The sequence below is a fragment of the Rhinolophus sinicus genome, linkage group LG03 (assembly GCF_036562045.2).
Source record: "Rhinolophus sinicus isolate RSC01 linkage group LG03, ASM3656204v1, whole genome shotgun sequence".
NCBI classification, from domain to species: Eukaryota; Metazoa; Chordata; class Mammalia; order Chiroptera; family Rhinolophidae; genus Rhinolophus; species Rhinolophus sinicus.
In genome coordinates, this window is record NC_133753.1 from 159,035,646 (window position 1) to 159,058,725 (window position 23,080).

The 23,080-nt window shown below is 40.0% G+C and overlaps 1 protein-coding gene across 1 annotated transcript; it reads left to right on the forward strand.

The window, feature by feature from the left end:
- Window positions 1–957: 957 nt before the first annotated feature.
- Window positions 958–5,599, forward strand: HTR1A (5-hydroxytryptamine receptor 1A). Its single transcript, XM_019743740.2, has one exon. It carries the CDS (start codon window positions 1,623–1,625, stop codon window positions 2,889–2,891), a length of 1,269 nt encoding a protein of 422 aa, XP_019599299.2. The 5' UTR covers window positions 958–1,622; the 3' UTR covers window positions 2,892–5,599.
- The last annotated feature ends 17,481 nt before the right edge of the window (window positions 5,600–23,080 follow it).

Consider the following 23,080-nt stretch of genomic DNA (forward strand, 5'->3'; position numbering starts at 1 on the left):
TTTTTAAATAGGATAAAAATACAAACCTCCATGTTACTTTTCTTTTAATAACCGTGTTTTTCTTTCTTGAAGTTACGGGATTTCCTCATACTTGCTCAATTTTTGCAAGACAATGGTGTCTAGATGGCGCTCTAAAGCATTTGCCCAGAAGGTGGCGGCATAAGCCCTTATTGCCTAGAGCTGTCCCAGGTACTGAACACAGTTTCGGAGCTTAAGGGAAACTCAGTGGCGGCAAACAGGGATTCTACCAACTTCTCCCTTAGAGGTTTGCTGGCTCTGGTAAGAAAAGCAAAAAAGCCATACAAAATGCCTGACATCATTTATAACACACAGGCGAAAGATTATTTTCCCTAATTTTACTCGCCACAAAGCTATGGGAGATGGCAATGTTCACTGAATTTAAAAGGAAAATGGTGATGGAAAGGCATGTGTGCATGTGTTTGCAAAATTCAAACCGAACTGAGTATTTTCTTCATTGGGAGATGCATCTATATACCTGTCCTTTGATATGTCCTCTGTATGTCCTTTGATAATTCCTTTCTCCCCCAATTTCCCAAGGTTAAAAAAAGTCGCAGGCAACAACCTTCCCACGGGAGTCAGGCTGAACTTAAAATGATGAACAGGGGTGATTTTTTAGAAGCTGACACTCCGTTTACTTTCCATCGATTAACAATAATTTACAGTCTGACCCAGGGCTGTCCAGCTCCCTATTCAGGCTCTGAGTGCCTCTTTCCCTCATTTCTTATTTCCACTCTGTGATGCTGACTCTACTTAAGAATTTGACAGAAATATGAAACAATGGATAGTTAGATTTTTCCCCACGAGTTTGGCTGGGTGAGAGGCAGAGTTATTTGTAATACTGGTCTGACCAGGAGATCTGGTGTGTGTAAGCCAGTTCGGAGTCTGTTAACAAAAGGGGCTTGAACGTTAAGACGCTGCGCTAAAGGGAGAGGAGGGCGGGGATCCAGAGGAAAGAGACATTCAGGGTTGGGGATGTGTTAGTAGGAGAGGATTAGTGTGGGAGGGAGGGAGACTGACTGTCGGAGCGACACAGAGGGATAAAGAAAGGGGAGTGAGGAGAGAGAGACACTGCAAAGGAAGGCTAGTGGGAAGAAGGGGATGGGAAGGAGGAGGCTCAAGAGCAAGAGGACAGAGGAGAGGAGTGTGGGAGAGAGGGAGAGAAGCAGGGAGAGGAGGGTCACAGAGTGACCGTGGAGGGTGTTGTTTCAATATTCCAGATACTTCTAGGATTGGAGGTTGCTTGTTGGTGGGGAGACTCAGGCGCCGGCAGCCAGTTGGGCAGCGGCAAAATAAAATGGACAGCGAGAGACAGACGTTTCAGCCACCTCGCTGTCGCCGAGAGGTCCCGGAGCTGTTCTCTGGCCAACTCGTTTCCCAGCTAGAGTCCCTGAAAGCGCTGGATGAGGGGAGCCCAGGGAGCCCCTAGAAGCTGTTCCTCGGAGATGCCTTCGCCAGAGCAGTAAGAACTTCCTGCTTGAGCCCCTGCATCCCCTCTCCCTGAAACTCCCGGAAGAGAGGGGCGGCAGACCCCAGGGGGAGGGGCGAGGGGGATCCCAGTGCAGCGACTTCTCCCCTCCCCCTCCCCCTCCAGGCGTGCAGGCATGGATGTGCTCAGCCCTGGACAGGGCAACAACACCACATCCTCCGAAGGTCCCTTCGGGACAAACAACAATGTTACTGGCATCTCCGACGTGACTTTCAGCTACCAAGTGGTCACCTCGCTGTTGCTGGGCACGCTCATCTTCTGTGCAGTGCTGGGCAATGCGTGCGTGGTGGCCGCCATCGCCCTGGAGCGCTCCCTGCAAAACGTGGCTAACTATCTCATTGGCTCGCTCGCCGTCACCGACCTCATGGTGTCGGTGCTGGTGCTGCCCATGGCCGCGTTGTACCAGGTGCTCAACAAGTGGACGCTGGGACAGATCACCTGTGACCTGTTCATTGCCCTGGACGTGTTATGCTGCACCTCGTCCATCCTGCACCTGTGCGCCATCGCGCTGGACAGGTACTGGGCCATCACGGACCCCATAGACTACGTGAACAAGAGGACGCCCCGGCGCGCCGCCGCGCTCATCTCGCTCACTTGGCTCATTGGCTTCCTCATCTCCATCCCTCCCATGCTGGGCTGGCGCACCCCTGAAGACCGCTCGGACCCCGACGCGTGCACCATCAGTAAGGACCACGGCTACACCATCTACTCCACCTTCGGCGCTTTCTACATCCCGCTGCTGCTCATGCTAGTTCTCTACGGGCGCATCTTCCGAGCCGCACGCTTCCGCATCCGCAAGACAGTCAAGAAGGTGGAGAAGAAGAGCGCGGACAACTCCCTTAGGGCGTCACCAGCCCCGCAGCCCAAAAAGAGCGTAAATGGGGAGCCAGGGAGCAGAGAGTGGAGGCAGGGCGTGCGGAACAAGAGTGCGGGGACTCAGTGTGCCAATGGAGCGGTGAGACGGGGCGACGACGGCGCAGCCCTAGAGGTGATCGAAGTGCACAGGATGGGCAATTCCAAAGAGCACCTGCCGCTGCCCAGGGAGGCCAGTGCTGTCCCCTGCGCCCCCACCTCCTTCGAGAAAAACAATGAGCGCAACGCTGAGGCCAAGCGCAAAATGGCCCTGGCCCGCGAGAGGAAGACGGTGAAGACGCTGGGCATTATTATGGGCACATTCATCCTGTGTTGGCTGCCCTTTTTCATCGTGGCCCTGGTCCTGCCTTTCTGCGAGAGCAGCTGCCACATGCCCACCCTGCTGGGAGCCATAATCAACTGGCTGGGCTACTCCAACTCTCTCCTGAACCCTGTCATTTACGCCTACTTCAACAAGGACTTCCAAAACGCCTTTAAGAAGATCATCAAGTGCAAATTCGGCCGCCAATGATGATGGAGGAGTAGCCGGCGAGTAGACCGGCCCCATCCGCCCTGCCTCCCCGCAGCCCTCAGAATCAACAGCTATAATAACTTGCCACTTTTTCTCTGACTTTGCTGCTCTGCCTTCGGCTTCCAGACCTCTTCTCCCCTCCCCACCGCCCAATCCTCTGCGCAGCGGGAGGGCCACTCAGTGCAAAAAAGCGCAAACGACGTGGCTGGATGGCCCGGGAAACTTCCCGGGTTTGTGAGCAGCAACCTTGGCTCTGACTTTGGCCTCAAAATTAGTTTTGTCCCAGCAATTGCCTCCTTCTGCTCCACAGATTTTCGCGGCGGAAATGTAAGACTCCTGTTCAGGGCAAAAAATCCACACAGAAAAAGAAATTGTACACCTAGCCGCCAGACCCACTAATGGATCCCACCTGCTTGCCCCACTGCTAGAACTTGGACTTAAGGTTCAGGGCTTTGCTCCGTTCCTACCCCTGCCCCATTCACAGTCCTCCTGCCCTGGAAACGTTCACTTTTTATTGGTTTCATCGCTTCTTTCCTTTCCCAGTTTCCCTTTATGCCCTTGCCAGACTCCATGCACTATTTACTAGTCGGGGAAAGGTGGGAGGGTCTGCTTTCCCCGGTGGCTGTGGTGTCCCCTGGAATCCCCGCCTCCCCCTGTAGACTCGCAGAATAACACTCCCACGCACAGCTCGTTGCTTTCTTTTCCTGGATTCAAAACAAGTGGCCAGAAGCTGTCTCTTACTTAGAGTGAACTTGTAAGGCTGGACCGTGGGAGAGAGTGAGGAGGGAGTGCGGAACGATTCCATCCGCGCTTGTCTTGGTGTCAGCATTCACCAAAGAAAGTGACAGCGGGAAGGGAGGTCGGACTTCTGTTTGTTTGGGTGCTCGCGGTGAGTCTACACGTGCTGGCATCGCCACTTACCTGCTGCGGGAGGCGCGCGCCGGCCAGTGTGCTCGCTGGAGACGCCAAGCGGCCTGGGGTCGGTGCGCTTTCCCAGGCGTCCGCGGTTTGGTTTGCGCTCCGCCAGCGTCCGGAGGACTGATCCCAACTAGGTCTATTCCTCTGCCTACGCCCTGGACAAACGGAAGTGCAGCTAGACTCCTTTATTGTTTGCCAGTGCAGGCTGCGCTAGATGCCACGGAGCTCTGGAAGCAGAAAGACCCGGAAGGCCCAAGGGGTGGCGTGGTCTGGCACCCAGGAGGGAGGGCGCCGCAATGTGCGGGGCCAGGCACTCCCCCAGGCACCTGAAAGGGTAATTTTATCCAAAGGATGCAGACTCTTGCCTCCTAATTCATCCCCTCAACCTTTTCGGATAAGGAAATAGCTCTGTGTAGGAATCCTAACACTACACAGGCTTTGTTCTGCAGGACGTGCAGGACACATAATTACCAGGACCTTGGTTTCCAAATAGGAATTCTGGGCTTGCGCTGGAACGGGTCCTGGGAAGTTTAGCACTATCAGTGACCCAATAGGCGGTTACCTCAAATAATGGGACCCTAAAGACCTAGCTAGGGGTATTCTCCCTGGGGAGACCCAGAGAGGTTTGTACAGGGTTACACTGGCTTCTTGGCTTGAATAACCTTCCCCACAGGCCTGCAGAAAACGCCTTCTTGCCCTTTGAATTTCTGGAGCACTCCAAGCTTTCTCTCGACTGAAAGTTACTCTTTCAGCCTTGCCACTCCTGATAAGAAACCGTGTAGAATCTTTACTGCCCCAGAAAGGAAGTTATTTCGGTGCTCTGTCTGAATGTACATTTCCACCCACATGACCTGACTGAGATCACGAGGTTTGTTATGGTTAGAGCTGGCCTCTAATTTTCTGATGAATAATGGTTTCGTTTTCCAGCTATTGTAGAAAGTTACTGATTCTTACTCCCCTCTCCCTTCAAATGTACCTTTTGAATGTTTGCGTCCCTGTTTTGAGAACCGTGTTGAAAAGTTACCAATGAAAAGTTCACTTGTGTTTAAAATTACGGTGAAAAGATAGCTCTATCACTTGAAGCCATTTTATTGTTTGTTAAACTAAACAAAGCCTCCACTTGGTATCTTTTGCTCTAAGGTAAGCTGAGAGTAGGCGTTATATTCCGTTAAAAAAAGAGGAAGTATTAAGAACTCTGGGAACTCAGTGGTTGGTCTGTCTATGCATATGTAATGTCGATAAGGGGCGATGGTGGAGAAAATAAGGTCGACTTGTCCAGTCTAACAGTTATTCATTTGAAAATTCAATTTCTTTTTTTCTAACAATAATTTAAGTAGAGCTATATGAAAAAAAAACACCAAACTTTTCTGTATGTCTTCCCAAATCGTTAGAACAAATTCCGTATTTAAAATAAATAGTCCAAAGTTTGCTCGTCCAAATTATGCCTTGGCCACTAAGTATTACATTTGAAGTTTTGAGACTTCCAGTTATTTGTGTCTTTTACAGAACTGCATGGCAAAGGTTTGAGGATATTTGTTCTTCCTGTTTGGGAGGATTTACACAAGAATAGGGAAGGAGCTTCCAATTGGAGTACAATTGCCAAAGCAATAGAGAAATTAGGAATATATGCAAAAGAGCTGCATAGCAGTAAATAGCCCACGGTGATTTTTTTTCTTTTAAAGTATTTATATTAAGGTAAAGTATATATGCATCACAATTGGCCTTCATTCTTCCCTGTGACAATAAAGAACTTTAATAATGGTAATGCTATAATAAACGAATACAAGTAATACATGCATCATTATTTTAATCAGAATCACTGTCTACTTGCATTTATTTGTATAATTTTAAAGTTGATGTCAAAGAATACGGTTATCAGGAGACGATCCTTCCATACAGATGAGGGATCCGACACTTAGAAAAATAAATTTAGATTTTAGCACTGAAACTCATTCTAGATGAGTGATTTCTCTTTTTAAAAAATCCTGTTTCAAGAGAGAGAAGGTCACATCTCATCGGTTAGCCATGAAACGATGCATTGCCCCAGACTGACACCTACAGATAAGATTTAGGCGCCTGTCTGATTAATATGGACATAGATAGGGTGGGGAGCATGCCTAAGAGAAATGCAACCTCTGGTAAGAGCAACAGAGGCCCATCTTGCCTTTTCAAAGCAGTGGACAGTGCTGTGGTCCCTCCTTTGTCTTCCCCACAATGTCCAGCTAAAAGAAAATGGCCTCCCTTCATTTCAAAAGAAGTAACTATTTGGGGTTTATCACTCAATTAAAGTTGGAGGGGCATTTTCCTTTCTGGTTGTGTCTCATTTGATAGTGGGTTTCATTATATAAGCTCCATTACTGTGTGAAAGTTAATTCTTACGGTCACTCTCTTTTTCCCTTTTGAAATCATCAGTAATGATTTCCTTTTGTTTCTCATGTTATATTTGCTAATTCCACTGCTTTCTGGTATCAGAATGATGGCTACAAAGCAAGGTGAACTCAGGCAAACCCCAAGGGTAAAACAGAACTCCGGGGTATTATGGCCACAGAAAAGAGCACTGTGAATGAAGCTGTATGAAGCCCAGGTCAGGCAATGTATGTATATACAAATTGTTAACCAAAAAAGGACACAGGCTTTTAAAAAATAAATAAATAAATAAATATTTATTTGAGCAAAGGATAGCAATCTAAGAGATGTAGATTTAGGTAACGACCCAAATTCTGCTCTGGAGAGAACAAGGAAAGGCAGGGTTTATAATGGCCAAACCCACAAAATGTAATTTTTGCATGCAAATGAAGGCTTGCTAGCTAGGCTCACAGGGATTGGTTAGTTCTGATATGCAAATGAGGGAGCTGAAAACTACATATACTCATATATCCATAAAGAGGTTGTTGTTCCAGGATGTTTATGGCCCCAGGATGTTTTGAGCTGAGTTTAGCAACAGGGTTAGGAATAGTGGCTTTGGGAATGATGTACAAGATGTGCATAGGCCCCACCTCCTTAATGGCCTTCTGACTCTATTTTCAGTGACTCTCTTAGCAATGCTTATTTCATTTTATTCTTTCCATTATCAATATTCTCCCAATAATGAAAAGTAAAGACAGAGGAATTGAGAGAACAAGAACTGTCTTGAGTTTCTCACTTGAAAAGTGCTGCATAAATGCATCCCCTACTTGAATAAAATGATTCTTTTGTCACATTTGTCTTTTAGATCCTGCATATCTCCCTTCTTGGCCCTTGTCCTCTGCTCTGGCATATCTTCTTCAAGGGGACAGTGGCTTTTGGCTTTCTGCAGGTCTTCCCTATCAATATTCCAAAAAAGAGAGAGACTTGTTATTAGTCACTTCCAGTGTAAATAACAAACCCAGATAATCAATTAGCAGCCATCACATGTCAGGCTCTGTTGAAAAATATTGAAATGTGGGACTATAACATAAGATACTCTTGTCACCTTGAAATAATTTTCAACTTACTTGGGTATACAAGAATAAACTACTAAGGCTAACTAAACATGAATGTCAGAATATAACTACTACTAAACAGGACAAATCACAGGAGTCTGGCTCTGCAAGAATTCATAGGGCAATGATCGCTGTGGACTGTGGGTAGGTAGAAAAGATTAGGTAGGAAAAGCTGTGTGGATCCTCTGGGACTGAACTCTGGGTACAAGGGCAGTGCGGGGTGTGTGTGGCGGGAGCTATGAAAAGACATTCTTTATAAGGTGCCCAAGACAGCCTGATCCCTTCTTCCTGTCAAGTGGGATCCTGGCATGGAATTTTTGTCTGGAGTGCTGGCTGCTAGTTGCCTGGGTTGATTAGGGAAGTGGTGATCATAGAGATGCAGGCTCAAAGCATATCACCTGTTGTGTCAACTCAAAGGGTCTGAGGGGAGAGAGAGAGAGAAAAGATGCATCTGAAGTCAAAGTAATGAGGATCGCGGTAACCAGATAAGAGGAAGAAGATTCTGAGCAGACTTAAGAGCAGAGCATATGAATAAGGGGAAAAAAATCACTAAACCATTAAAGGGTGTCAACAGATTGACCAGGAGTAGGTACAAGACAAAATAATTCATACTTGCATAATGTTTGTGTTTTGCCAAGTGATTTTCATACAATACACCACTTAAATTTGAGGTGCCAGATCGTTTTAGAAATACCATTAGACCATTTTAGCCAAAACAGAAGGTTCATGTGGTAGTAGGTAAGTATAGAAAAAGAAAAGTGCTAGAGATCATATGTGGAAGAATTATAATTTCAGCTTAACAAGCTAGGACTATAGTTGTAGTCAATGGGGATCACTGAAAATGAAAGCAGAAATGTTCAGTTTGGAGGTAATTTCAATGAATCAGATGTGAAACAATAAAGGACTGAATATGGGACCCTTGTGGAAGGAATGAAAACAAGTAAGGCTTCGGAAAATACATCAAAGTAAGAACTGGCAAGACTTAGTGTCTGGATGTGAAGAGAGGGAGGTGAAGAAACTGATGAGGTGTTGAGCCAAGGAGATTTGGGTAAATAATAGAAAAGGGAAAGTTGAAAGTTGCTTCTCCTATGGGTCTTTGCTTTTTCAGCTCTATCTGTAAATATAAAAGGGCTTTGTCCTTTGCCAAAAGAAGTTCTAGACCAAATGGAAAGGGCCTACTGGAAAAGGTATTGATATATGTCACGGCCTTTGAGCAATCTGTCATTTGGGTATATGAGGAATATTACCTCATAGAGCAATGATTGGTTCAATTCAGTGATTATCAATGCATTTGTGTGTGTGTGTGTGTGTGTGTGTGTGTGCACGCGCGCGCAACGTTATTTTTTGGAGAGGGCACAATTCCAAGGAACTACAACAGCCTTTCAAGAAGAGTAACCCCAAACACACCGTGTTTTAACAATGATACAGGAAGTCCAGAAGACTTTCAGAAGACCAAGTGGAGAACAAAGCGATCTAGTTTGCTCTTTAAGTCCACTTATCAAGAACCGTAGCGACCTGTTTGATCCTTAGACTAGATATTTCTAGAAAATCTAGATCCATGAGGCTAAAGTATCCAATAAATTATTTATATTTTCTAACTCTGCTTATGTGGCAATGGCAGGGATGGGGAAATGAATTGGATCTACAGACATTTCAATGTCTGATCCTGTTTCAGTCACTTCCATGACACTTGTGGGTAACTGTTCAATTTCCCAGCCTTTCAGCAAGTCCCCGAGGCCAGGATTTCAAGGAGCTGTCTTGCACTGCCAAGTGATCATTCTATTGTGTTTCAGCTGGTTTCATCTTTGAATAAAAACAGGAAACAGCCTGGCTGGGAGAAAAAGGGGAGGGGGAAAAGGAGTAAATAACAGGACTCACCTATCTTGTTGTATAGCTGTGGAGATTGATGAGAAAGTGTTCTGAAACTTCTCCAAGGTCCTGGAAGGAAAAGCATTCTATGAAATATGCTGTGCTTCATGGTCTGTGGGAACAATGAATCTGAATTTGCAAGACTGAAAGAAGAGAAGAAGCAAACTGTGAATGCTGGTTTTAGCTGTAAAAGAACAGTAGAGAAGGTACTCCAAGTGCAAATATTCACAAGCAGTGTAGTTTCTTGCCAGCCTATAATATATTGTAAAAATTTGCAACAGAGACAAGCAATTTATGGGACAGCCTCTGGTTCAGGAGTGGTGGGCAGATGATTCATTCAAGTAAAAATTTTGGAGCACCTTTGGGCTAGTTCTGTTCAAAGTGTTTAGGATACAGTAGTGAACAAATCAGATAAAGTCTCTCTGGTAGATTGTTTGTAAAAATGGCCACAATTGTACCCCTCTATGTATCCACCTTTTGGGCAGTGTGATTTTCAGCATCTCCCATCATGATATAGAGGCTTTCTCACCACTTGAATCGGGGTTGGCCTTGTACTTGCTTTGACCAATAAAACAGAGTAGAATTGATGCCAGTTCTGACCACAGAACTCACATGACCTTGCACTCTTTCACATGCTCCCCCAATTGTCATGTGACTAAGCCTGTGCTCACTTGCTGGAGACTCAGGGATTCCCTTGGAGCAGAGAAGAGTCATCCCAGCTAAGGCCATCATGGGCCAGCCAGATCTCAATGGACTCAGCCATTAACTACAGGCACAAGAGTTAGTACTGCTAAAACCAGAGGAACCTCCCACCTTCATTATTCCAAACTGTCAAAGCACAGACTTGTGAACTAAATAAATGGTTATTTTAAGGCACCAAATTTGAGGGGTAGTTTGTCATACTGGAAAGGCTAAGTGGTACAGATACAGACCTTAAGGGGTTACATTCTAGAGGAAGACAGAGAAAACAACAAAGCCACATATATGTAACATCAGATGGTGATCAGTATTACGGGGAAGAAAAATTAACTAGAATAAGATATATAAAGAGTGCTGAGGTAGAGGAGAAGGGTGTTGCTGTTTTTTCAGGGAAGGGCTAACTGATAAGGTGACATTTGAATGGACACTTTGAAAGAGTTATCAGAGGTATGAGGTTGAGGCTTCGTGAAAATGAACACTGGAACAAATAAATCTTAAACAACTTACTGTGAAAATTACAAAGGATATATTTCCAACAAGAAATGCTAGAAAATTTCAGATTTTGGGATCTGTATGCTCAAATTCTAGGATTTTCCCAGTTTCTGACAGCAGACTCATTTAGCTTGAAAGTATTAGCATTCAACCTGTTCAGGATAAGGCCCAGGCAGGTCATGGGAAGTGCTGAATGGGTTCTTACCAAGTCTCGTATTGTCCTATAACCCCCAAATTCTGGCATACATCACACAGGGTGAAAAATACTGCCTTTGGTAAGCCATGTCACTTGAGTTTAACTTCCTACTGTGCTACCACTGCCATCTTGCTATGTTGTATAATTTTGAAAACAGATCTATTGAAATGTAATTCATGTTCTTTACATTAACCCATTTAAAGTGTAAAATTTGAAAGTTTTCAGTACGTTCAAAGAGTTATGCAGCCATCACCACAAGCTATTTTAGAACAGTTTGATGTTTTAAAATAAACAAAAAATAAACTCCCTATGTCCCACTAAACCCTAAGCCCTAAGCATCCACTAATCTACTTTCTGTCTTCTGAATTTGCCCTTTCTGGATATTTCATGTAAATGCAATCATATAATATGTAGTCTTTTGTAACTTAGCATAATGTTTTCAAGGTTCATTCATGTTGTAATATGTATCAATACTTTATTTCTTTTTATTGCCAAATAATATTCTATGTTATGGATATACTACATTTTATTTATCGATTAATCCATTAATGAGCATTTGGGTTGTTTCCACTTTGGGCTATTGTAAATAATGCTGCTATCAACATTCATATACATATTTCTGTGTAGGCATGTTTTCATAATCTTGGGTACAAACCAAGGAGTGGAATTGCTGAGTCATATAGTAACTCTAACATTTTGAAGAACTCCCAAAATGTTTTCCAAAGTGTCTGTTTCACATTCCCACCAACAGTGTAAAAGAGTTCCTTTTTATCTATTTTTTGTTTTGTTTCTTTTGCTTTTAGTGTTGTATCTATGAAGATCACAAACATTTACTCCTATTTTTTTTCCTAAGGGTTTTATAGTTTTAGGTTTAAACTTAGTTAATCCATGTTCAGTTAATTTTTATCTATCATGTAAACAGGGGCTTAACTACAGATTTTTGTTCTTTCAGTACCATTTGTTGAAAAAACTACTGTTTTTCCTCACTGAATTATTTTTAGCACTCATCATAAAGATCAGTTGAGCATGAATGTAAGGGATTATTTCTGGACTCTCAATAATATTCCACTGAACTGTATGTCTATCCTTCTGCCATCATCATACAGTCTTGGTTACCGTAGCTTTATATTATAGCAGTATGTTTTGAAATCTGAAAACATGAGTCCTTCAACTTTGTTCTTTTGTTTTCAAGATTGTTTCAGCTATTCTGTGTCCCTTGCATTTCCAAATGAATTATATGGTCCACTTGTAAATTTCAGAAAGAAAAATAACTGAGATTTTAATAAGGATTGCATTGGCTCTGTAGATCAATATGGAGGATATCATCATCTTAACAATATTAAATCTTAATCATGAACATAAATACCTTTCCATTTATTTAAGTTTGCTTTAATTTATTTTAACAATGTTTTGTAGTTTTTAGAATGCAAGTTTGTACTTATTTTGGTTAAATTTATTCCTAGACATTTTCTTCTTCTTTGATGCTATTGTAAATGAAATTGCTTTATTTTATTTCCAAATTGTTCATTTTTAGTGTATGCAAGCACAGTAGAGTTTTGTATATGAATCTTTTCTTCTGCAGTCTTGCTAAACTTGTTTATTCAATATACTTTTAGTGAATATCTTATAATTTTCAATACACAACATCATGTCACCTGCAAAGAGAAATAGTTTTACATTTTTGCCCCTTAATCTGGATGCCTTATTTTTAGGGAAAGACCTAATTCCCTGGGTAGAACCTCCAGTACAAGGTTGTATGAAAATAGTGAGACCAGATATCCTGTATTCTTCCTGATCTTTTGTGGAAAACACTCAGACTTTTCACCATTCAGAATGTTTACTATGGGTTTTTCATACTTGCACTTTATCAGGCTGAGGAAATTCCCTTATTTTCCTACTTTGCTGAATGTTTTCATCATGAAAGGCTGATGGATTCTATGAAATACTTTCTCTGGGTCGACTGAAATGATCGTGTGGGTTGTTTTTTGGTTTTGTTTTTTTGGCTTCTTTCTATTGATATGGTGTATTACATTAATTTTTTTTTTCAGACGTGAAATCAACCTTACATCTTGGGATAAATCCCACCTGGTCATGGTGTATAATTCTTTTTATATGTTGCTGGATTTGGTTTGCTAGTATTTTTTGAGGGTTTAAAAAAATATCTGCATTCATAAGGAATATCTTTTTGTGGTTTTCTGTTTTTGTTATAGTTCTTTCTGATTTTGGTATTAGGATAATCCTACCCTATCCATCATTTTTTAATAATGACTAGACATGCTGTGTGCATATCACATTGAAAATGTGTAATGATAACCTGTTTATGGACCTGTACGGGCAGTTCAAGGTTTAGGCGGGATTGACCATGCGTTAAGGTTTCACTAGAAAGGCCCTAATGAATTTTAATCCCTATAAAGGATCTGGTGGGTGTCCATAATACTAGAAACAAACTTAATAATCATTAATGACACTGACAGTCATGTTCATACTCCTATCTGGTTACAGCAACATCTTGCTATGGTTTAATAATGTACCAGAGGCTCCTTGTGCTCACCAGTACCCAAGACCTTTTCTTCTTGGGTACACAGCTAGACTACATTTTCCAACGTTCCTTTTTGTAGGGTGTGTATGTCAGGATTATAGGATATTTACAGAAGTGATATCACTACTTTAAGTGTAAGAATGTGAAATCCTCCAGAGTGATCTCCTTTTCCAATGGTATCTAAAGGGGAAGGACTCCCTGGACCTAGAGGAAGATGGGACCACAGATGAAAGGAGCATGGATCTCTGATTTTCTATGTAGAACAGAGTCTTTCCCACCCCGTGCCCCACCAACCAGCCTTTGACTGTCATATGAACAGAAATGCAACCTAAGTGTAATTTAATTAAACTGAGATTTTTGGGGTTGTTTGTACAGTAGCTAGTCTACCCTTATCAATAGAAAATATCCATAACTAATATAATGAGTGAAACTTTTACAGTGTCCCGTTATTGTGGTTGCACTAGATAATTGATGTGACTGACAGCTGCTTTCCATTTTGGTTACGATCACAAACCTGCTGGCAGGAATGAACATAAGCCAAGATGACATGTCTTCAATGTGTGTTCTGGGCAGCCAAGAGGAAGCCTAGTGCCCATCACTGGTGCCTTAGTTCAGAGACTTAGTTTTGCTTTGGCTTTAGTTTTACAGGATGCATTTATAGTAATGCCCTTGAGCCACATCTTTGGCCACTCTTTGGGTCTTTGGGAATATTATAAAGTAGGCACGATTGATTTTTAATGCTGTTTCCTTTCTTTGAGGCATCCTTTTCTTCCATTATGCTTTCTACATCATTGTCTCAAAAGTCAAACTACCTGTCTCCCTTCTGAAGTCTCCCACTTGCCATTTTTATTCCCCATTCCCTCAATTTTGGATCATGCCAAAGGTGATGCAGGAGCAAGCCAGAACAGAAGGGACAGAACATTGACTAGATTCACTAGCAATGATAACATACAATGACAACTTTTTTTTTTATCGTTTGGACAACTGAGAAGGGGAGCTTTCTATATTCTCTAATAGAGATATTACCTATTGTTATGACATCATACAAAAAACAAAAACGACTACAGAGCATCTTGTGATTTGGTGTGTTCCCATGGTTATAACATATATAAATTATCCAAAAGGAAATGAAATTATCTGATTCTAGCTCTACCGTTCTTTTCCAGTGACAATTTTCCAAGCCCATGTATTTGTACATGCAGATAGATGATTAACAAGGTGATAAATGACCAAGAAGTCTTCCTCTATTACTGCATTCAAGAATTCTCTAGCATACTTAGGTTGCTATTGCCATTTGATTAGCTTAGGCTAGCATGATGGAGGAAAGACTCGAAAGGGAACGATTAATAACAGAGGACTGCAAGAAAGAGCTGAGAGGCCTTGGAGACTGATTGGATGTGAAATGGGCTATTAAAGAGTAACCCTCATTTGGAGGTTGGAGGAGATTGGAATAGACAAGAAATAGGGACATTAGGAACAGAAGGTGCTACTTTGGGAGAGAAGAAATAGGTTTTTGATAAATTCCCAAAATTCGATTTCAGTGGTAGGAAAGAGGAAGAAACCAGCTAAACTTATGAGACACTGAGGGGCACAGAGATGCCACGCAGTCATTGCTTGTGGAACAGTGCAGGGAGAGGATATGTTGTTATAAGAACTAAAGGGAAGGGTTGGATGAAATAAACATTTCCTTTTCTTTCAGATAAAATGAGACCTGTATGTCTATAGAGACTGAGAAAATGGAAACAACAAAGAAGGAAGATTGAAGACAATGAGAACAGAAGATTTTGGTGGAAGAGGGGATAATTGAAGGTGCAAAGTCTTGAAGAAGGCAAGAAGGTGAAGGGTAAAGCTTTGAGATGGAAACATTCTGTGAGATAGGAGATTAAGGGAGAATATGTGAAGAGATAGAGATATAATCGAGTTTTGGGGAGAAAGGAAGATACTGTATGAGGATCTACTTGTCAGTGGTTTCATTTGAGAATTACATGTCTAGATGGATGCCCCAGGGCATTCTATGCCCAAGGAAGCACATCTGCATTGGAGAATCTGTTACCTGGGAGCCAGATAGAGGCCAGATAAAATTGAGTGAAGTAGGAAGCTACAGCAGTGCTTGTTGAACGTTACTACAGAGTTTGTGCTGACCTTTGAGCTCTAGCACATATGACCTCTTTTCCTGTCCCTCCTGGCCTGCTTGCTCCTCTACCACCTTTGATGTGATCCAAAATTGAGGGAATGGGGAATCAAAGCTTATGGGCACATTATAGGGCAGGTAGTTGCTCTGGTTTCCTCCACTTCACCATTGTTTCTCTAAGAATTTGTAGGACTCATAATTATTGGAATTTTGACAAACAGGAAGGAATTTGTGCCTGATGATTTTTTTTTAATGCAAGAAATAAGGTTAAAATATAAGAGTGGGGACAAATAGAAGTGGAGACAATGACTTCAGCAGAGTAAATAAGGTCTAGAATAGTTAATGCAACTAAGACTGCACTAGTGACTTTGTCAAACTCCTCTGAATTTTCAGCTGATGTTAGACAGTCTGGCTTTGTAGTAAACTAGATCCATTGACTGGCTGACTCCTAGCTTATTTCAAGATTCTTCCCCAGCTTTCTCCATTAACAAGTCCTATTCCCCTATCTTTATGTCTCTCATATATGCCCTTTCTCTCTATATTTTTAATTTTCCATATTTATATTCTAGGTTTAAGTTTATACCTGGATGGTTACATGATTGTTTTAGTTTCCCCAATTGTCTTCCATTCTCTCTTTTCCCCCATTCCTACTTCTTTTTTTGAGTACCACTGTTAAATTAATATTCATTGGGTCACTCAATGGTTTTGTAGTTGTAGAGCAGGAAGAAAAGAATATATCTAACATTAGATGTAATACCCTAATTTTTTTAAACATACGAAACAGAAGACAATTAAGTAGAAGTCATACTTACCTGGATGTTTTTAAAGACTTTTGCAAATGTCTGAGGAAGAAATAAGAGGGTATTTACAAACTATCATTGCTCATAAAATTGAGCTTTCATTTTAAAGAAATAAAATAAGAAGACTTAAGCATGAGCTTGGTAATTAGTAAAATACCAGAAAATGTAGCATCAGCTTTCTTCTCTCCCTGCCTTTGCATTGCCTTTTCCTGACCTTGGAGTGTGACATTTTCTTGCTGGCTCGCTAGCTCCCGTGCTCACTCATCTTTGGCTCTAGGAGGGTGGGGAGCTGATCACTGCATTCAGTTCATGATGGTTTTCACAGTGGAACAAACAGTTACCACTGTAAAGCCTCTCCAGAGGATCCAGATGGCTGATGTATTATACGTGAGCTGCCAAAGAAACAGTAATATAGACTATAAAATGTGAAGAAATTTATTTTTCTTTTGTTGCATTTTAGTCCTGACAGAGGGCCATTAAATAATGTGGAGTTCAAGAGCTGACTGTGAAATTCAAAAAGTATTGAGAGTCTGGGCCATTGTTCTCATTCTTCACCATTAAATAATTAAGCCTTGATCTCAAATACAGACACTTGATTGGTGTTATCTGATGACAATACAGTTTTTGCTTTAGCAATTTAGGAAAAAGATTAATTTTAAATTGACCTAATTATCTGTTTCCTTATTTTGCGTTTAAGCTTTGATGATATGGTATCTGATCATATTCGAATAGTCAGTTGGTATGCGTTTCTAATATTGTGTCTTACCTTGGTAATTTTTTGTTGTAACTTTTAATGACAATCAGTTTCATAACATCCAGTGTCCTAATAGTGGATTTGGCATCATCACTGATTTTTTCATGAACATTTACATATATACACATATAATTTATTACTTGGCATACTTAAGCATATCTTATAAAGTATGTACTTTTTACAAAAGAATTTTTATGTGCACATGTATAAAATAGGATATAAGTCAGTGGATCTCAACTGGGACTGATTAGCCTCCCCCAACCCCAGGGGACATTCAGCAATGTCCGGAGACATTCCTCATGATCACGACTGGAGGGGTGCTACTGGCATCTCATAGGTAGAGGCCAGAGAGGTGCTGGACATCCCACCATGCACAGGACACCCCACAACTTATATGGCCCCAAATATCAACAGTGCTGAGGTTCAGAAATCCTGGATGAGTTTGTGATTGATTGCCTCTTCATGTTTTGGACAGAAAAAATTTGATGTATTTAAAATTTTTTTTTTTAATTTTTCAATTACAGTTGGCATGCAATATTGTATTAGTTTCAGGTGTACAACATAGTGATTAGGCATTTATATAACCTATGCAGTGATCATATCGATGGGTCTGGTACCCATCTGATGCTATATTAATACATAGTTGCTATAATATTATTGACTATATTCCCTATGCTATACTTTATATCCCTGTGACAATGTCTATAACTGCCAATTTGTACTTAATCCTTTCACCTTTTTCACTTTCCTCGCCCCAACACCCTTCCCATCTGGAAACCAACAATTTGTTCTCTGCATCTATGAGTTTATTTCTGTTTTGTTTGTTAGATCCCACATATATACAAAATCATATGGTGTTTGCCTTTCCCTATCTGACTTATTTCACTTAGCATAATACCCTTTAAGTTCATCATGTTGTCACACATGGTAAGATTTCATTCTTTTTTATGGCCGCATAATATTCCATTGCAGGTGTGCCACATCTTCTTTATCCATTCATCTCTTGATGGATACTTAGGTTGCTTTCATATCTTGGCTATTGTAATTAATGCTGCGATGAACATAGGGGTGCATATTTATTTTTCAATTGGCGTTTTGGATTTCTTTGGATAAATACCCAGAGGTGGAATTCCTGGGTCATAAGGTAGTTCTATTTTTAATTTTTTGAGGAATCTCTATACTGTCTTCCATAGTGGCTGCAACAATTTACATTCCCACCAAATGTACTTTTATGGCCAGCAAATAGGTAGTACATGCAAACAGGAAGAATCCAAGATCAAAAATGTCATAAATTACACCATGTTTTTGTAATGCTTGTTAACTTTTCAGAAGCTTTCACCTTTAGAATGTCTTATAATTCTTATACTGTTTCTGAGATGGGAAATGGAAGTTTCTAAATAAATATTCCTTTTTACAGATGCAAAACAGACACAGAATTTAAGTGATTTTCTTAAGTTTACAGGTATTACTGATTAGTGATCCCAGTTTGCTGTTTACAAAGCATTGAAACCCCTGAGACAAAGCTATATCTACCAATATAATGGTAAGAGTGGAATAAAGAAATGGACTTTTTATGTTCCTAACAGAAAAACAGGCTAGTAGTGCAAGTGTGCTAAAGGCCTGCTTTGTCTTTTTTCTACTTCTCCCATTTCCTCAGTAATGTGAAAAATCCAAGAGGAATAAGATCACCATTCTATCTATTATTAAACACTGAAGAATCTCACATTATCATTTTAATTAAAACATTTCTTAATTGATGGAGAATTAAATTCACTTTTATTAACTCTAAGTTTATATTTAATATTAATCATAGTATTCAAGGGAAGTAAATCTCAAATTGATGCTGTAAATTGTGGTAATGTAGCCATGCTAAAACTGTGGCAGCTCAAGCAATATGGCCTTTCCATGATTTTCCTCAGCAAGTTCTAAGTTATGACTCCTTTTTTAGCTATTGAATAATAAATGCTTTTGTCACAGAATTCCATTGGTCAGCATCCAGATTTAAATGAGAAATGAAACAAGCGTCAATGGATAATAACTCTAGTGCTAATCTTGGATAATGGTGTCAGTGATTTTCAGAATATTGAACCTAGAAGAGAAATCCACAGTCATTTCCATCACAAATTTTTCTCCTACTGTGTTGTGTTGGCCAGGAACTAAGATCATTAAGATTTAACTTAGAAACTGTTAACATTATGACATAATACCTTATGTTTTAACAGTTGAGGTAACTAATTTTAAATGAAGTAGAGCTCTAGTCTCAACTATCTTTGTATAAATATTGATCATTCAGAATAAGTTCTAATTAAACATTTTCCAACAACTTGTATAAACCTTTGCAAGTGAATACAGAGGGAAACGTTACAAAGCCATTCATCCTACCTTACTAACTTGCTCATTTGTCAATCAAAGTTTTCCTAAAATTTAGGGTCTACAGATTGGAGTAAGTGGTTTTTCTCAATATATTTACTAAGTTTCTACTAGATATATCACACTTTGGATACACCAGAGAGGCATAGAGGCTTCACACATGTTTTCTGCAGTTAAAAATGTACTAGTTAGGCTGTAGGTTGGGGTAAGTTCTGGAATATCCATTGGGAGGTGACCTAGCATCAACGAGGAAGGGCTTTTAATGATGAGGGCTGTCAGTGTCCAAAAATAAAGGAGAAATTCCTAGGAATTTGCTGCTTAATGGGGGCAAAACACTAAGAGAAAGGTAACAGGATAAGGCAAATCAGGGGGTGAAATGACTCCACAGCAGTATTTCCAAGCTATTTATTTATTTGAATGGGAAGTTGATCACAACTAGGAATTGAGTTGTGACCAAAACCCCCACATTATCCACTGAAGTCGTATGTTGAAGATGGAGGAGTTGATTGCAAACACAGTACTTATATTCACATGGTTGTCCTTAATCTTGGCTAATATGAATTATCAGGGGAGTTTTTAAATATATGAATGACTGCACCCCACCTGGGGATTCTGTTCGTTGGTTCTAAAGTTAGTCCTGAGGAGTTGTTATTAATAAAGCAAAGAAAATTCCATGGGCAATTCTAAAATACAGGAAACCAGAGATACAAAGAGTTTAGAAAATGTCTGATGGCATCTTAGATACCTTATCATATACGAAGATGTGATGTGTGCTTCAAGATGATGATAACTTTATGAGTCTGAGACTTTACAGCAAAGATATATGACATTTGAGGCTATCTACTGTCCTTTGGGGGAGAATGAAAATAGTCCAGTAAAACATTACTCTTGGTCTCCTTATCCCAGGGAGCCTTTTAGGAACCAGCTCAGAAGTGGCTGGGGAAGTCATACAGAACAATAAAGAGCCACTGGCGCTGTCCTCTGATTTACTGAGTAGCCTTCAGAGGCTGCTCCTGTGGAAGATATTTTTTGAGGCAACAAGTTAGAACTCAGCATAAATAGAAACTGAGGTAAATGGATTTACAAACAAAGTGGTCAATAATTAGGATATCTACATTTTACAAATGCATTAGTTTCAAATCTTATGAAATTTAAAAATGACTGCCAGAGATGAAAAGGTTAATGCTGTCCTCTGGCAACTACAACTAGGCCCAGTTATTGCAAAACAGTCACTGCTCAGTATCAGGAAGGAGAGATGTATATACAGAGGGTGACAAAAAATTGTATAGACATTTTAAGAAAGGACAAAACTGTATTAAAATTGTAATACTCAATATATACCGATAACAAAAGATGAATACAAGTCATGTGTATATATTTTTTTGGCATCCCCAGTATATACACATATATTGTAGAAATTATATTTATGGAAGGTTAAAGAAGTTTACAAATATGAGTTTGTAAATGATAAACCACATTCCTGGACCTATAGAATGAGGAAGCTGATTGATCCATTAATAACTAATGACCAAGCAGGAAATAATAATAAGAAGCAGTGAGATAGGTCAATTATTATATTGACAAACAAAAATTTGATCTTCTGCTGTCCTAAATCTTTGGTAAATTTGTCTTACAGCACTGTTTGTAGATGTGTACTAACCTAGGAGGAATAATTTGTTTAACCCGTCATCACTTTAATAGGAATGTACTTAGAAATGCAGATTATTTACCAAAACTATAGTCTCTGAGGGAAATTTAGGAATAATTTTTAAGGAGTTAGATGATTAGACTAAGTGCTGGATAATGATAGATGTTAATTTTGTTGCAGTATAACTGTCCTTGCTGTCCTATCCACCCTAATAAATTTGCTGTTAAAAGTTGTTTATAGATTGTTTCCATCATGCCTCCAATTTAATTTGTTAAAGTTAAAAATGGAAACTTAAAATTGTGTAAGATAGTTATCTGACTTCCCACCTTTAATTCTCACCTTTTCTAAATTCCTAATGCAATCAAAGAGAAAAAGAGGGGGGAATAAAAATCCACACGATTATATCAGTGGCAATAAAGTGGTAAAGCTGCCATCAACTAGCTATTAATAATTTGAGGCATTTCTGAAAGATGTAGTAGAAATAATACCAGCTCTGAGGGAGATATCTACATTCCTAGAATATAATTAATTCAGAATCCATTGATTCATTCAGTTATTCTTTTACTCACATAGTTTACAAATATTTACTGATCACACCCTTTTTGAGGTATTGGAGATCACAAAGGTGAACAGTATTGACACAATCTTTGCTTTCATGGAATTTAGTGAAGGAAGACATAGTATACATATTAATGAATAAATAAACAAGATGCTTCAAGTGCTGATAAAGGACTATAAAAAAATAGAATATTGTGGTGAAGAGGATTCCTGAGGGGAGGAGAACTAGTAGAGGTGTGGAGGTATGGAGCTGTATTTATGTTATTGTCTGTCAGGAAAGACCTCTCTGAAATGATGACAGTAGAACTGAGATCTGAATAACAAAAAGAACCAACCACAGGAAGGTTTGGAAGAACAGCATCTCAGGCAGATGCAGTAATGAGTGCAAAGGCTAAGAAGAATCAAAACAGTCCAACGTGACTGAAGGGGAGTAAGGAGGGAATTACAAGATGAGAGATCCAAGTAGAGATAACTTTACTACAAGGTAGCAAAATATAAATTTCAGGTCCCTCTTGCATCTATTCTTGCAAGATCGTGAACCTACTGTTGTATTATTTTTCTTGAATTGGGCCCACCAAATTGGATAAACTTAGGTTCCTCAAAATTTGGATTCACCCCTGAGTCAGAGGTTAGAGTCAACAATTAAAACCTTGTAGGCCCTGAAAAGGACCTTCTAGTTTCTTTTACTTATTGACATGGGAACCCTTGAAAGGTTTGGGGCAGTATAGTGCTATGACCTGATTTGTGCCATATATTGTAGAAGGATTTCTGTGTCAGCCAGCTCTCTACTGGATGGAGATGTAGGTGGGTAGGAATAGAAAGGTAGGCCCCGTAGGAGTTGCCCAGATGGCTTGGAAAACAACAGCTTGGAACAGTGAGGTGACAGTGGAGATAGGGACCTGTGAAAAAATTACCTGGGTAGCATCTCTAAAAAATATCCTTCAAAGTCCAAGCTGAAGGCCTGGGTGGGAAGTAGGCAGTGAGTAGAAGTCAAATATTAATCCTACTAATGACTGAAAAATGTACTAGTAGAAGAAATGATGATGTAAAGGGCTCCTGAGATTTTTTTAAAAGGAATAACATTCACTTCAGTGAAAGTGTGATGACAATGTACACTCATACACATAGTTAATAAAATGTAAATTAATACAAATTTTCCTGAAGAGAAATTGCTGTTATATATCATGAACCTTTCAATGTATGCTATTTTTGGCTTAGTAATTCCACTCTTCTGTGGAAATAATCAGACCACTGATCAAGGATGCATTTATAGAGATGTTCATAGTAGCATTGTTAATAATACAGAAAAACTGGACAGAGGTTAGTGTTCAATAATAAGGGTCTGAGTGAATTCATTATGGTAATCCATACAATGGAACACTATGTAGTAATTCAAAATGATGTGTAAGCACAAATGTATTGTTAATGAGAAAAAAGCAAGTTACAAAATATTTGTACATGAAGAAATATTTTGTGCGTATGAATAAGAAAAAGTCTTGAATATACACCTATATGTTAACAATGTTTGTGTTTCTGTGGTTGGACTAAGGATGATTTAAAATCTTTTTTTTTCTACCATTAATTTTCATAAGATGTGCAATATAAAAAGTGAAAAATTTAATTAGTGGCAGTAAATACTTTATTTCTATAGAAAATGTGTATTATATTTGTTACAGCTTTTGAGACTCTGAAGCAAATGTTTTTTGCCATTTGGGATGCATTTAATATGTAGCTATAACCCATTAAAAATTTAT

Bases quoted from the DNA above. Each gene is read 5' to 3' on its own strand.
- HTR1A (XM_019743740.2), top strand. From the start codon at position 1,623: ATGGATGTGCTCAGCCCTGGACAGGGCAACAACACCACATCCTCCGAA.